General features: G+C 41.5%; 2 protein-coding genes and 3 non-coding genes across 5 annotated transcripts; 1 reads left to right on the top strand and 4 right to left on the bottom strand.

Annotated features, from left to right (window-relative positions):
• The first annotated feature begins 43 nt into the window (after positions 1-43).
• Positions 44-7,500, top strand: tmprss9 (transmembrane serine protease 9). Its single transcript, XM_076275430.1, has 15 exons — positions 44-170; positions 263-390; positions 494-561; positions 730-905; positions 1,014-1,055; positions 1,140-1,253; positions 1,612-1,777; positions 1,865-2,139; positions 2,300-2,442; positions 4,197-4,446; positions 4,829-4,942; positions 5,272-5,440; positions 5,900-6,165; positions 6,304-6,440; positions 6,820-7,500. The coding sequence occupies exons 1-15, from the start codon at positions 44-46 to the stop codon at positions 6,979-6,981; spliced, it is 2,337 nt and encodes a 778-aa protein (XP_076131545.1). The 3' UTR covers positions 6,982-7,500.
• trnal-aag (transfer RNA leucine (anticodon AAG)) lies at positions 2,721-2,802 on the bottom strand. The gene has a single exon. It is a non-coding gene; the product is annotated as a tRNA-Leu (tRNA).
• Positions 3,126-3,207, bottom strand: trnal-aag (transfer RNA leucine (anticodon AAG)). The gene has a single exon. It is a non-coding gene; the product is annotated as a tRNA-Leu (tRNA).
• Positions 3,627-3,708, bottom strand: trnal-aag (transfer RNA leucine (anticodon AAG)). Its single transcript has one exon. It is a non-coding gene; the product is annotated as a tRNA-Leu (tRNA).
• An 11-nt stretch (positions 7,501-7,511) lies between the features above and the next one.
• Positions 7,512-9,389, bottom strand: timm13 (translocase of inner mitochondrial membrane 13 homolog (yeast)). Its single transcript, XM_076278743.1, has 3 exons — positions 9,198-9,389; positions 8,585-8,653; positions 7,512-8,475 (listed from the first exon to the last, which is right to left on the bottom strand). The coding sequence occupies exons 1-3, from the start codon at positions 9,315-9,317 to the stop codon at positions 8,377-8,379; spliced, it is 288 nt and encodes a 95-aa protein (XP_076134858.1). The 5' UTR covers positions 9,318-9,389; the 3' UTR covers positions 7,512-8,376.
• Between the last annotated feature and the right edge of the window lie 5,331 nt (positions 9,390-14,720).

Genomic DNA, 14,720 nt, shown 5'->3' with positions numbered 1-14,720 from the left:
GAAGATGATGGTTAATGCTGTAAAATTGTCCTCCTAGATTGATATGGATATGAAGAATAATGAGGACAAAGACGATGTTGCCCCTTCACCCTTTACTCACCACAGATGGGTTTCATTGGCATTCATCTTTCTCTTTCTCTTATTGGGAGTGTTTGTAGGCCTTTTGATTGGTGAGTTATTGTTCAAACTGTTTATCTTCAGAACTGTATTTTATAGAATATTCTTTGAGCACTGTCAGACACTGGTTAATCCCATGTTTCAGCAAGTTTGGTGCAAGAGCAGCATTATTTCATGGAGACCGTGGAATTAAACGGACTTAAATATGACTCAGATCTTAAAGATGACTCATCAGCTTTCTCTGTGTTGTTATCAGCCACCCTGAAAAGCAAGGTATAGCGTACCTAGTCCTTAACTGTACACACCAATTCTACATAATAGATTTATCTGAAATATTAAAATTGCTGGTTAAATATCCTAATTTTTTCACTTGCAGATAAAAAATGTTTTCCTGACCTCATCATTAGCAAATCATTTTGTTGATTGTGAAATGGTTGCTTATGGGTAAGTCAAATAAGATATTTCATTCATATCCTCCCTGAAGTTTAACATCTTGGGAAATGTTTACAACATAGTTATGTATTCTGAATAATTTACGGTAATAACAAAGATTTAAACACAGCTATTTATGCATTTTAAGAGCTTCGCTAACTCAGGGTTCACCTTCCCCAGAAACATCAAGGGAAATGTGATGGCAACATTTCGGCTGGTCTTCCGCGTATCTAAGGTCCAGCAGTACTCTAACACATACATCCAGGAGTTGCTGAGAGCAGGCCTAGAAACTCTACTTAATGGGCAACCACTGTTAATTCCAAAGTTTGGAGAGATTCACACCATCACACTTCTAGGTCGGAATCTGCATTCTCTTGTGTAATGCATAGTTTTTACTCTTGATGTTTGTGTCCCTTTTCTCACTTTTCTATCAATTTGTTATCTGCCTTGGATGTATTTTTCAGGGGCCAGTGGAAAGTCATTTTACAACATTGGAGATGACACAGGTATGACTCCTTATTTAAATTTAATTGTAGGAGGTTTTATTTTACAGTAGCTGTCATTTGATTTTTCATATTTATTTTTTACAGACACCTGCCCTAGTAACACTTTTGTCTGTCTCAATGGGGAGTGTGTAACAAAGCTCAATCCAGAGTGTGATTTGATTATTGATTGTGCTGATGGTTCTGATGAAGTTGATTGCTGTGAGTATCCACTGGCCCCCTATACCAATGTGGCTTATTTATGTGCATGAATACAGTGAACATGTGAAATAATATGCTGTCATACAAAAGAGATATATTGTTGATGTAACCATTAGGAAAAAACTCAGTGGATGGGTTCTTGTTATTATTAGTCGTGATAATGAAATAGCCATGGCAAACACTATTGTATACTAGTTTAGGCTGTTGTATAACTACATATTGCTGTAAATACAGCAATACAAACAAAACAAACAAAAAACATTCTCAACAGCTTTCCTCAACTATTCCACCATTTCTTTATAAAGACTGCAATAACAGATTGATTAAGTTCACTGTTTTACTTCTTCCTTACGTGTAGCCTGTGGTACCCGTCCTGCTATGGGCAGTCGTGTGGTTGGGGGTGAGGATGCTCGCCGTGGGGAGCTGCCCTGGCAGGTCAGTCTTCGGTTAAATGGCCGCCACACCTGCGGGGCTTCCATCATCAACAGCCGCTGGCTCGTCAGCGCTGCCCACTGTTTTGAGAGGTGAGGGAATCTTTCAGGAACAATTAAGGCTTTTGTTGTGCTGTTGTATTCAGAGCCTTTCTCTGTTTCTGTTCTTTAACCACGCAGGGAGAATGACCCCAGTGTCTGGACAGCACTGATAGGGGCCAGCCGGGTGAGTGGAGAGGAGACCGAGGCAACCATGGTGAACATCAAGTCCCTTATTGTATCTCCAGATTACAATCCCATGACCACCGACAACGATGTGACTGTGTTGGAACTGGAGGACCCCATATCCTTCCACCAATATGTCCAGCCGGTCTGTCTGCCCTCCCCAGCACATGTCTTCAGCCCTGGGAAAAAATGTGTGGTGTCTGGCTGGGGTGCTCTTAACCAGTTCACCAGTGAGTGCTGATATAGTACCTAGGTGAAAGTAAAATAGTTTCATCCATAAAATATAGACATTACAGTTCAGTTCTCAATTTACTCTCATCTTTAGAGTGAAATTTGGCTGAACTAGCTTTTCCTGCCCTTTCAAAATGTATTTTCTTTCTCTTTGTGCAGGTGATATACCTCCTGTGCTTCAGAAGGCAGTGGTGAAAATCATTGATTCCAGGATGTGCAATCAATCATCTGTATACCAAGGGACTATCACACAGAACATGATGTGTGCTGGCTTTTTGCAAGGAAAAGTAGACTCTTGCCAAGTAAGTTGGAGTGCATCACACAACCCAATAGTACTTGGATTATACATTGTGCAAAAATATAACACATTGTAATGCAAATGTACACATATTTGATGGAAACATTTTGATATAAATTAAAAAATTTATTTTGATATAAAATACAAAGCTATCTATTAAGATAGCTTTGCTTTATGCATACATACAAGCTGAAGCTAGACATTTGTATATGACAGCTCCCTGTCTATCAAGGTTGTAACAAGACTCCGTCTGCCCTGACAGTAAGGTTGTTAAAACTATGCTGACAGCGGTGGGATTCGAACCCACGCCCCCGAAGAGACTGGAGCCTTAATCCAGCGCCTTAGACCGCTCGGCCACGCTATCCCTGTAGAGTTGGCTACCTCACGGCTGTTTCACTGCAGATATGTGAGGTGGTTTTTCCTGTTTTCTGTGCTCAGAGGATCCTGTGAATTGACACCGTCTTGTAACTAGAATGGGCATTCTAAAAATATAGCAGTCAGAAATAACTCAACAACATCGGGCACAGTGTAGTTGAGCTACGGCATGTAGTTGCTGACCAGTTTGTTTGTGTGGTGTGGACTATGTCACTGTTGTGACAGTCCTGTGTGTAAAGGAAGAAGACATGGTGGAATTAATGATTACACTGATGGACTATAGACAGCATTAGTGTTCTGCTAAAACCATGCTGGCAGCGGTGGGATTCGAACCCACGCCCCCAAAAAGACTGGAGCCTTAATCCAGCGCCTTAGACCGCTCGGCCACGCTACCATTAAAGACGTTGCGGCCTCAAGGTTGTCTCGCTGCAGATATGAGAGGTGTTTTCTCCAGTTAGAAGATTATATTTATTGACACTGTCTCGTAACTAGAATAGACATTCTGAAAATATATCAACTCAGTCAGTAATATGATCTGTGTATAGTGTAGTTGTCATGCGTAATGAATGTGGGATGTAGTGGGCAAGTTGTCCATGACCACGCTACCTGCTTGATGCACTATATAATATATATATAATATAGAAAGGACAGTACCAGAGCTGGTAACATCTGGACTTGGTGTAGTGTTGGATCCAGTTGCATAGCTTAGTAAGCCCCTGAGCACAGCCCAACAACCAACCGGGAGACTCACACATCAGGGGTTCTACTATGGGCTATGACAGCATGAGTTTTCTTGTGACATGACAATCATGCTGGCAGCGGTGGGATTCGAACCCACGCCCCCGAAGAGACTGGAGCCTTAATCCAGCGCCTTAGACCGCTCGGCCACGCTACCCATGAGAAGAAGTGTCGCTCAAGGTTCTCTCAGTCCAGATATGAGAGGTGTTTTTTCCAGTTAGAGGATTCATTTATTGACATTGTCTTGTGACTAGAGTAGCCATTTTGAAAATGTATCAACTCAGTCAGTAATATCATCTGGCATAGTGTAGTTGTCATGCGTAATGAGTGTGGTATGTTGTGCCACAGACCACTCTCCCATGTTAACATGATATACCTAGGCCATGATATATAATATAAAATTATTTTTAATACAACTTACCCTCAGAAATTCAGTTTGCAGTGCAGCCACTAAAATATATAATAATATCTGGAAGTAGGCTAATAGTTACCAGTACTTACCAGGGCGTAATAGAATAGTTAAAAGACAAGTATCTCTTGCTGTTGTCTTGTTCTAATCAGTGAACTACCAGTAATTTCATCAGGCTGTGACAACCTCCATCATTTCACCATTTTGTTTGTGAGTATGTAATGTCTTCTTTACAGGGTGACTCTGGAGGACCCCTGGTGTGTGAGGAATCTCCAGGGCGGTTCTTCCTGGCTGGTGTGGTGAGCTGGGGCGTAGGCTGTGCTCAGGTCAACAAGCCAGGGGTTTACTCACGCGTTACTAAGCTACGCAACTGGATCCTCCATCACACCAACCCAGGCCAAGTCCAGATGCCACCAGCTCTGCCCAATGCCACACATGTGCTTGACTACATGCCAAAAACACCGTCGTCACCTCTCATTATGACAGGTAATAGTTTTTCAAAGCTTATGTTCGGCAGTGAGTGAAATTGATTAAATTATGCATTTATCATGTATACAGACCTTACTTTTCTGTAACTGACCCTATGCATTTATCATGTATACAGACCTTACTGTTCTGTAACTGACCCAAGGCACATGGGTCAGGCCCTTGAGTCGTGGATCTGCTCAAGGTTTCTTTCTATGTATCTCCAATTCTAGGGAGTTTTTCCTCGTCCCTGTTACCCATGGGCCTTCTTTTCTTTTCTTTGATTGTCTAACATTCTGTAAAGCGGCATGAGACATGTGTAATGTTTTGAAATTGAAACTGAAATTATAAAGTTTCCTCTCTTAAATGGTCACAAACCATATCAGTGGATCTATCTTTACAGGAACTAATTGTACTGGTGCCTTCAGCTGTGGGTCTGGAAGGTGCGTTGCCAAAATAAACCCTGAGTGTGACAACATCCCTGACTGCCCGAATGAATCAGATGAAAAGCATTGTGGTGAGCAAGCAAAATTCTTAACACAATAAACTCTGGCCTAATTGAAACAAAGCCCATAATCTTGGAATTGCTTGGAACACTTCACATAACACTTGAGCTACAGCAGCACATGGTCTGTGTGGCCTGCTTTCCTCGAAACCCATCTGAGGCCTGTTGGTTTAACACATTTGTTCTGCTTCCTCTTTCAGCAAGTTATGCTCATTTGCTAAATCTGCAGCTTATGAAACAGTTGTGCTGCAGCCTTTTAGGAAGCCTGTAAAAATTCCACCCAGTCTCTCCACAACAAGCAAATCTAATAAGCACATTTTCTGATCCCAATTTCCCTACAGACTGTGGTCAGCGGCCTGCAGAGAAGCAGGAGAGGGCAGTGGGTGCAAGAGCTGCCCAGCGAGGAGAGTGGCCGTGGGTGGGCAGTCTACAGTACCAGCGCTCCTATCGCTGCGGAGCCACGCTCATTCACAGTAAATGGCTTCTGACCGCAGCGCAATGCTTCAACAGGTACTGTAGTTCTGTTGGTCATTAAACTTCACTCAACCCACAGGAAATACGATACAAGATGGCCAAGGAGATCAGGGGAGGTCACATGTTTAATGTGGGGTTAATGTTTACTTCATGTTTAAATGGTAGGTTAATATTTACTTTTCACTGTGCAATTACCTAAGTAATGAATAAAACCATTATCCTGAAAATAAGTACACATTATTAAAAGTTCCGAGCAATTACCGGTGCAAATAGTACCCTAAGGACAGTTCATATTACATTTGATTCCTGCCTCCTATGTAGAGTGGCACCAACATACTGTCTTCATTAAGGTTCTATTAAATGCATATGAGGAATAACAACTCACATTTAAGCATTGTACATATTGTACAGATATATACAATGTGTATCTGTACCTCCTTTGAACTCAATACCCAGTTTAATTCAATTAAACAAGTTTAACCTGTTTATTTGTAGAGATTTGAGCCCAAATGACTGGTCTGTGAGTCTGGGCTCTGTGTTTCCTGTTGGACTGGGCGCCTTAGTAATACCTGTGCAGACGATCATCGTCCATCCTGGCTTCAACAGCACCAGTAAGGACTTTGATGTGGCTCTTGTACAGCTGTCCATCCCAGCACCGAGATCCTACACCATACAGCCTGTGTGCCTGCCATCATTTTTCCATGTCTTCAATGAGAACACAGAATGCTACATCACTGGGTGGGGACCAGTTAGTAATAAAGGTGAGAAGCAAAAGTTTTGGGTCAATATGTGAGTAGGTCAACAGGACACCTTGTGCAATTTTGTTGCACATTTATTCTGAAATGCAATGATTTCTGTAAAGATGCCGTTCTCTCTCTAACACAAACACCTACACACAGGCAAACAAGCCAATCTGTTGCAGAAAGCCAGAGTCAACATTATGAACCAGACAGAGTGCCAGGGGTCCTATGCTGAAGATCTGTCAGCGAGAAAGATGTGTGTTGTCTCCATGGATGGTGACACAGATATGTGTCTGGTGAGCAGTGAATTAATTCTTCGTTATTGCACTACTGGGTCACTCTTTCTTCGAGTGGAAAACAAACACTGCTATTGGTACTGTTATCCTTTTCCACCAAATGTCATTCAGAACAACGAATGTGTGGGTATATTTGTGCCACTCTCACTATTTCAACTCTCAATATAAAATATGAATATATAATACCGTTAATACACTTTGATATAGTCCTCTGCCAGGGTTAAGTTTCAGCCACATTTGTTCTTCTTAAGCCAGTTATGACCCAGGTCAATGGTACAAATATGTATCACTGAAAATGCCAGCAGTGTTCAACTATATGTCACTTTGACTGGGATGTGCACATACGATACACATAACATTTTCTTTTTTCCTCTTACAGGGAGGCCGTGGGAGTCCCCTTACATGCCGGGAGCGTCATGGTCGCTGGTTTGCGGCGGGGGTGGCCAACTGGGGAAAAAGCTGTCGAGAGAATGGCCTCCCAAGTGTTTATATCCGTGTTACATCCATCAGGGAATGGATATCAAAATATCTTCCATTTTAAGGATGCATTAGAAAATACACTACAGGATTACAAACTGCCATTATACTGTGAGAATTTCTTATTTAGCTCATTCACTGAATTTGTTCAGACTTCTGTGAATTAAATGTTTTTGCCTGGTTGTAATGCAGTCACAGAGCATCTACTATACTGTCAAGCATCTCTTATTTATTAACTCTACATAACGTATAAAGTGAGTTGTTTGAAACATGATCCACTCTGGGTATAAAGCATCTATATCAATACAACATCAGATTTGATACTTGGGATGCAGAAACCTTAGGGATTTGTGTGGTGCTCTCATAATAACCATCACTGTGAACCATCACATTTGATGATTCAAAATTAGAATGTTTGTAATGAAAATGTTATTTATTAAACTATGGCATTAGATCTTATTGCTCAGTTTACAACACTACTATTACACATTTTCATTCATTTTCAACAAGTTTCAACAGACATGTTATCATGTTTTTTTTAAGTCTGTGATCTGCAGAAATAATTATCTTGCAAATTCAACCAGACAGACTGCATTTACTGAGACCTGTGTAAATAGATTTTTTTATTTTACTATTTCCACAACTCTAAGAAACTTCAGTCCATATACAGGCTCATACAACAATTAATATACAGATGCACATCACATTGTTAGATATTGCCACCTTGAGGATTTACAAAATCAGACCAGATCCTCTGAGCATCCATGTGTCACAATTCACACGCCATTTCTGTCCCCACAATCCCACAGAGATGAATGGGGGAGAGAGGTTCCCAGAAATCTGACTTGGACATAGACAAAGCCAGCCAGAGCCTGTGGGTACAGTAGAGTGTTTTCAAACAGACCCACTACTGTGGTGGGCAGATACTGTGACAGAGGGAGGAAACGAGTCTGACAATTAGAGTTTGTTCTACAAAGGTATCATGGCGTTGACCTGTTCAGTAGACACAGTTATGGAAACAAAGTTGTTCCTAAATAACTTCAGTGTGAATGAGAGCCGGTTTCTGAATACAGGAGGTAAGGTGAGCTCGTCAAGCGCCCTTGGGGAGAGGAGTTGCACCTGCAACATAATCAGTGGTAATCTAAATGAATAGGCACATGGAAATCCATATTAGAAATGGGATCAGTGCACAGGGCTAAACAGACGGATATAAGAGGTGATTTCAGAATTGTGTCTGAAAGACATGCAGTTTTTTTTTTTTTTTGGGGGGGGGGGGGGGGGCACTGGCAAACTTTTATGACTAAGATCTGCATTCTCCATCCATCCTTCGATGTTTTTTATTTCAGATTCTGGTCCAATGTGTCAATGGCAAGTCATTTAGCACCTGCAGCCCAGGCATCTTCACCCACAGGTTTGGCAAGACTGAGGTTTTGGCTGACTGGGGACTGGTGGATGACCTTCACATGCGCGCCCTTTCCTTCTGTAGTCTGGAGTTATAGGTCCGGGATACCGTGTTCCATGCATCCATGTATCGGTCCATGCACATGGCTATACATTTCTGCCATAAGTAGGGAAAGAAAAAAAAAATATTATGTTTGCATTATTCATTTTATTTGCACAATTATTTAGTCAATATTGTTCAAAATGAAATGTATTGTAAACATTACCTGTTCTGAATTATCCAAAGTCCCACCAGGTTTGCCTATGCATTTCTTGAAGCACTTGTCTGTCATTCTCTGGAATATAAAAAAAATGTCAACCATCAACATCATTTGTAGCATAGATTCTTCAGTCTCCTCAGTTTACAGCATGTGTGACATTAGACATTTCTGAAACTCAGGTGGACGCCTGGCCAGGTGCAGTGCTCCTCACTGACTTGAGAACGATAGCCATTCTAATAATTCCTATTACCCGATAACATTCAATGATCTTGCATAAACACCTATCAAGTCGTGGCACAGTAGCGTTACTGTAGGCTACGTAGACACAATAGTAGTAGCAATCCAGAACACAATGTAACATAATGAACACAATGTAACCCAATGTCAGCTAGCATATCAATAATAGCAACTCAGCTAGCTAGCTAACGGTGCTGGCTTCTGTTCTGTGAATTAATCAGCCAGTCTCTAATTCCGACCATACATCAAAACGGCCTGTTATAACTTGGACTTCATGTAATCTGTGTAGCTCAGAATGCTATATAACGTTAGTTTTGAAATAGCAGGCTAGTTATGCACTGTAAAGGAAAGCTAATTCAAGCTAGCTAGATGGGTACATTACCTGCAAGAGCTCTTGTGCATTAGCCACTGCAATCTGTACTTTCACTTGTTCCATAATGGTACCGGTATCCATTTTACCAGAACCAGCACCAGATGAAAAATCTGATCCAAAGCCGTCCATGTTAAAATTTGACACTACACTCCGAGCACTACCCTTACGTCCACACGTGTAATAACTTCACTGTGCCCTTGACGCCGGCCACAGGAACCGGAGTAGTATGGGGGCTTCCTGTAAAGTCTGCTCGTCTTCATGGGAAATGTAGTTTGTAATAACAAAGGAAATTGATTCAGAAGTTGAGAAAGCTGGTCGTTTCGATGTATAGTCGGAATTAGTGACTGACTGTGGTTCATGATTATGATAAGGCCAACAGTATAATACCAGACCCTTCTGTTGTTATCCAGTTCCGGTCAAATCCCTCAGCAACCCAGGTATGGCCTAAAGCAGGGGTGGGCAACTAATTTCCCCAAGGGGCCACATGACGAACTAGGACTGTTGAGGAGGGCCGGACCCAAAATACCGAACTTAAGTCTGAACTCAATTCTGTTCAATTCTATTCTGTTCTTGTATAACATTAAGTAAATCATATGGTTTTGTTTACTACTCGTAAGAACAGATGAAAATGTTTGGGAGACAAAGGAAAAACAGCAATATTTAATCTATGTCCAGTAGGCTATTTAATCCTCATTCTCGAAAATTATGTTTTGACATTGACATTTTTTTTTTTAGTTTTCAAAGACTGATATAAAAAAGTACTAGAATATCTATATAATTAGGCTAGGTTATGAAAATGTGAAGGAGTCAGTACAACCATAATCCTGTGCCACATTTCCCATTTCATCAAAACTCAGCAATATTTCATCATTAAATCATTGGCATCATTAAATTAACTCTTTGCAGAATTAGACTGAAAATGTGGAGCAGACAATAGTAGGCTGTCATTAGTTAATCAACATGCACAAAGAAAACTATTTTGAAAATGTAGGCTATGTTTTTGCTTTAACTTTATGTACAAAACTGTGATTGGTCAACTCGCCCTGTGTGTTGAGCCGGCTGCTTCAAGCAACCTGTGGGTAGTAGCATCATACTAGTTCGCTAACATAAGCTTTGCAAATAAACTCAGACATATTTTGGTTACAATGACGGGGTTATCCGATTGTAAACTGTCTCTGCCAGTAACGTTTTGAAATTAACACTTCGTATCGCCAACGAGCAGCAGTAGGAGTTCGACATTCTAACAACCTTTGCGGTGGTGAGCGACGCAGACACAAGAGACACAAAACTTTGAAAGGTTTACGCCGACGTAAAGTCAACTGCATTGTGTCGACGCAGAAGCATACATTCTATTCACCAGCACATCAGTGGGGGTGTTTACGTCGTATGCAACCACGCACAAATTTATGGGCGTACAAATAGCAGTCGCTTTCAAAATAAAAGCAACGATATTGATTTGCGTGCATTATCTCTATGCTAGGCTCTTGACTATTGTTTTTTCACGGACCTTACGCGGGCCGGTCAGGGAAAGCCCACGGGCCGGATGTGGCCCGCGGGCCGTATGTTGCCCATGTATGGCCTAAAGGTATTGCAGATGTTGCCTCCTCAGCCCACCCGCCATTCCATTAGGGAAAACATACAGGATATGAAGTTTCCCTGTGATTCCAAGGTATGCGAACATCCTGTAAACTATTGTATGGTGTAATGTACATTGTTTAACATAAGGTCACAAGTCCTCCCATGCAACATGTACTTGACTGGCAGGTCTCTCAAGTGCAGAAAGATTTGGTGAGGGAGGAGGAAGAATATCCACTACCTGTGGTCCCCCACCTCCTTTTACGTCATTTGGACCGGCCTCCTCTACCCCACCGAGCCATTATGCTGTGGAAAGACCACACAGCATGAGAAGAAATCCTCTATTGATAAGGTGGCAAGAAACTCATCTTTTTTTCAGATGCATTTCGCTGTGAATTTTGTACAAAAGATCAAAGAATCAAATGCCTCTAAAATGACCAGCAGTACTCCATTCATAGGTGGTCTCTGTGGAGGATTTTGGAGTGGAACAGGTAGGGAAGGCCTCCAGTGATGGTCTGATTAAGGGCCTTGAGGCGGAGGATAGAGGACAGAGGGAGTGCAGCCTGCCTCTTCTGGTGACATGCCAGAGTCATCTAACCTGACTCTCGCCAGATGAATTTCGTTCCGCCTAGCTCCACTCATCCATCTGGGATCGATCCATTGAGAGGTGTTTCAGAAGGCTGGGCCTTCCATGCTTATGATTTGGACAAAGATGGTTGATTACGAAGATACTTCATGAGAGGCCATTTCCTGTCCCTGGAAATTTATGCGAATAGGGTAGCAGTACACGCCCCCGCACATTTATGCAGTGATCGGGCTCTCTTTTTAACATTGAGGTCTATGGCAGAATCCAAGAATTTCCCAGAATTTGTAAAAGCCTTATTTTTCTGAACAATGGATGCACATTTCGGACACGGTATCATGATCTCCTAGCCTGGGTGTTCCCATGCTGCCTTGCGCACGATTTGATTCACGCTGCTAAGGCAGCCTGGAGACCATGGAGCAAATTTTCGCCTGAGATAGGCGACCAATCACAGAACAAGGGGGAAAGCAAGACGATGATGAGCTATGCACAGACGCATTTGATAGACATCCGTGGCACCCAATAAACGGATCTGGGCATTTTTTTTAAATACGAGAAAATGAACGTTTGGTTCCCAGACCACGTCTCATTGAGAAGTGGTGGCGCTAGCCAGGCTAATGATCTCCAAACCCTCCTCCCTATTTCAGTAGAATGTGATAGTATGACCCTCCAGTCGGGAGAAAATCAACATTAATGAAGGTGTACACCAAGTTTATTTTGTACTCCGGCTTGTCTGGCATGGAACCGAGGCGTTCAAACGTAAGTCATACGTCAGTGACACGCCCCTGTGCAGGCGGGAACTGAACCAGAGCCCGTCTCTGACTGAACTCCACTTTGCCCTCATAGACATGAACTAGGACGACCCATCTTGCTACGCATTCATTATCTTTGATTTGGATACGTCACATCTATGAAACTCCCGCCCTGCGTTCTGATTGGCTCTACCATAAAATCTGGTGCCGAAATCACTCTCAATGGAAGCTATCCCAGATGGATGTGAGTGGAGCTAGGCGGAGCTAGGCGAAACGAAATTCATCTGGCGAGAGTCAGGTTAAGAGTCATCATGTTTGGAAGAAGCCACAGGGTGTGAAGCGAGCCTGCCATGATAAGGTATCATAAACTGTTCCACGCTTTAAAATATGTTCGTTTTTGTTCTTTGAAATAAATGTATGGTGAAAAAGTGACATCTTGTCTTTCTCAGGTCTGCAGGATGGAGACTTGGACAGACTCCAGGTCAAGGGGGCTTGAAGACAGCAAGACAGCAGTCTGTCCCTCTGAAGATGAGGATGAAACACCACAAAGTATCTTCAACAAGGTCAGAGGAAAAGACTTGTAGAGGTAGGAATTTAATGTGTTTCCATGAATACTATTTTATTATCATTACTGACCATTTGTTGATTTTTTTTCTTTTTATTCATTGGGAAATTAAGATGTTATTGAGGATATGAATATATTTTAACTGTGTACAAACAGAAACGAACTCATGTATAGCCTATATTAATGTTGTGTGTGTGTGATGCATATACTAATTAGAGCATGTGGGCTATGTTGTGGGTGTGTGTGGGTGCTGCGTTTCTATGTGCGGCTGCAGAGCTGGCTGTCACATGGTCACTCCATTATGTAGTCGTAAGTAATGTACAATGACACTACTGTTGAAAATATCAGGTCAGACCATAGACTGTATATATCTATGGGTCAGACATACATACGTACAGTGGTGTGAAAAAGTCTATTTTTGCATATTTGTCACACTAAAATGTTTCAGATAATCAAACTAATTTTAATATTAGACAATGATAACCAGAGTTAACATTAGTTTTTAAATGATTTCATTTATTGACAGAAAAAGCTATCCAACCCCATCTAGACCCATGTGAAAGCCCCCTTACAAATTAACCAATTGACCAAATGTAATTGACAATTTGGTTCAACTTCACTAGACACACGCAGGTATGATTACTGCCAACCCTGTTGAATACTATCACTTAAATAGAACCTGTCTGGCAATTCAACTTTATTTAATTAAAGTTAATACACTGCACACACTTATATTTAATTTTTACTACTCTAAACCACCTTCTGAAAACAACTACTGTCTACACTGCACTATATCTTTTGTCCTGTCTATGCACCAACTACTCTGCACAATGACAATAAAGTTGAATCTTATCTAATCTAATCTAATCTAATCAAAAAGCAGCACATGATGCTGCGATCTAAAGAAATTCAAGAACAGATGAGAATCAAAGTCATTGACATCTATCAGTCTGGAAAGGGCTACGAAGCCATTTCGAAGGCCCTGGGACTCCAACGAACCACTGTGAGAGCCATTATCTACAAATAGAGAAAAATTGGAACAGTGGTGAACTTTCTCAGGAGTGTGTGGCCTACCACAAAGACATCAACGACTCATCCAGGAGGTCACAAAAGAACCCAGACTAATATCTAAAGAGCTGCAGGCCTCACTTGCCGTAGTTAAGGTCAGTGTTCATTATTCTACAATAAGAAAGAGACTGGGCAAAAATGGCGTCTATGTAAGAGTTGCAAGGCGAAAACCACTGCTGACCAAAAAGAACACAAAGGCTTATCTCACATCTGCAAAACAACATCTTAATGACCCCCAAGACTTTTTGGATGATATTCTGTGGACTGACGAGACAAAAGTTGAACTTTTTGGAAGATATGTGTCCCATTACATCTGGCATAAAATTGGCACCGCATTTCAGAAATAGAACATCATACCAACAGTAAAATATGGTGGTGGTAGTGTGATGGTCTGTGGCTGTTTTGCAGCTTCAGGACCTGGAAGACTTGCTGTGATAAATGGAACCATTAATTCTACTGTCTACCAAAAAATCCTGAAGGAGGATATCCGGCCACCTGTTTGTGACCTCAAGCTGAAGCGAACTTGGGTTCACCAGCAAGTCCACCTCTGAATGGCTGAAGAAAAACAAAATAAAGACTTTGGAGTGGCCTAGTCCTGACTTGACTTGACTTGACTTGACTTGACTTGAAAACCCTCCAATGCGGCTGAATTACAACAATTTTGCAAAGATGAGTGGGCCAAAATTCCTCCACAGCACTGTAAAAGTTATCACAAACACTTGATTGCAGTTGTTGCTGCTAAGGGTGGCCCAACCAGTTATTAGGTTTAGGGGGCAATCACTTTTTTCACACAGGGCCATGTAGGTTTGGATTTTGTTTTCCCTTAATAATAGCAACCTTCATTTAAAAACTGCATTTTGCGTTTCTGTTATCTTTGACTAATATTTAAATTTGTTTGATGATCTGAAACATTTAAGGTTGACAAACATGCAAAAAAAAAAAGGAATCAGGAAGGGGCAAACACTTTTTAACACCACTCTATGTACATT

The sequence above is a fragment of the Alosa pseudoharengus genome, unplaced genomic scaffold, assembly GCF_046254945.1.
Source record: "Alosa pseudoharengus isolate Yale_2024_CS ecotype anadromous, Long Island Sound unplaced genomic scaffold, YU_APseudo_1.1 YU_APseudo_1.1_scf_11, whole genome shotgun sequence".
In the NCBI taxonomy this organism is placed as follows: Eukaryota; Metazoa; Chordata; class Actinopteri; order Clupeiformes; family Clupeidae; genus Alosa; species Alosa pseudoharengus.
The sequence above is the reverse complement of the archived record's forward strand: the minus strand, read 5'-3'. Positions and strand labels throughout refer to the sequence as shown.

Coding starts and splice junctions, on each gene's coding strand:
- tmprss9 (XM_076275430.1), top strand. CDS start 44: ATGGATATGAAGAATAATGAGGACAAAGACGATGTTGCCCCTTCACCC. Junction 171..262: donor GTTTGTAGGCCTTTTGATTG/GTGAGTTATTGT, acceptor CCCATGTTTCAG/CAAGTTTGGTGCAAGAGCAG. Junction 1,778..1,864: donor GCTGCCCACTGTTTTGAGAG/GTGAGGGAATCT, acceptor TTAACCACGCAG/GGAGAATGACCCCAGTGTCT.
- timm13 (XM_076278743.1), bottom strand. CDS start 9,317: ATGGACGGCTTTGGATCAGATTTTTCATCTGGTGCTGGTTCTGGTAAA. Junction 8,654..9,197: donor ATGCACAAGAGCTCTTGCAG/GTAATGTACCCA, acceptor TTTATATTCCAG/AGAATGACAGACAAGTGCTT. Junction 8,476..8,584: donor CTTTGGATAATTCAGAACAG/GTAATGTTTACA, acceptor TACTTATGGCAG/AAATGTATAGCCATGTGCAT.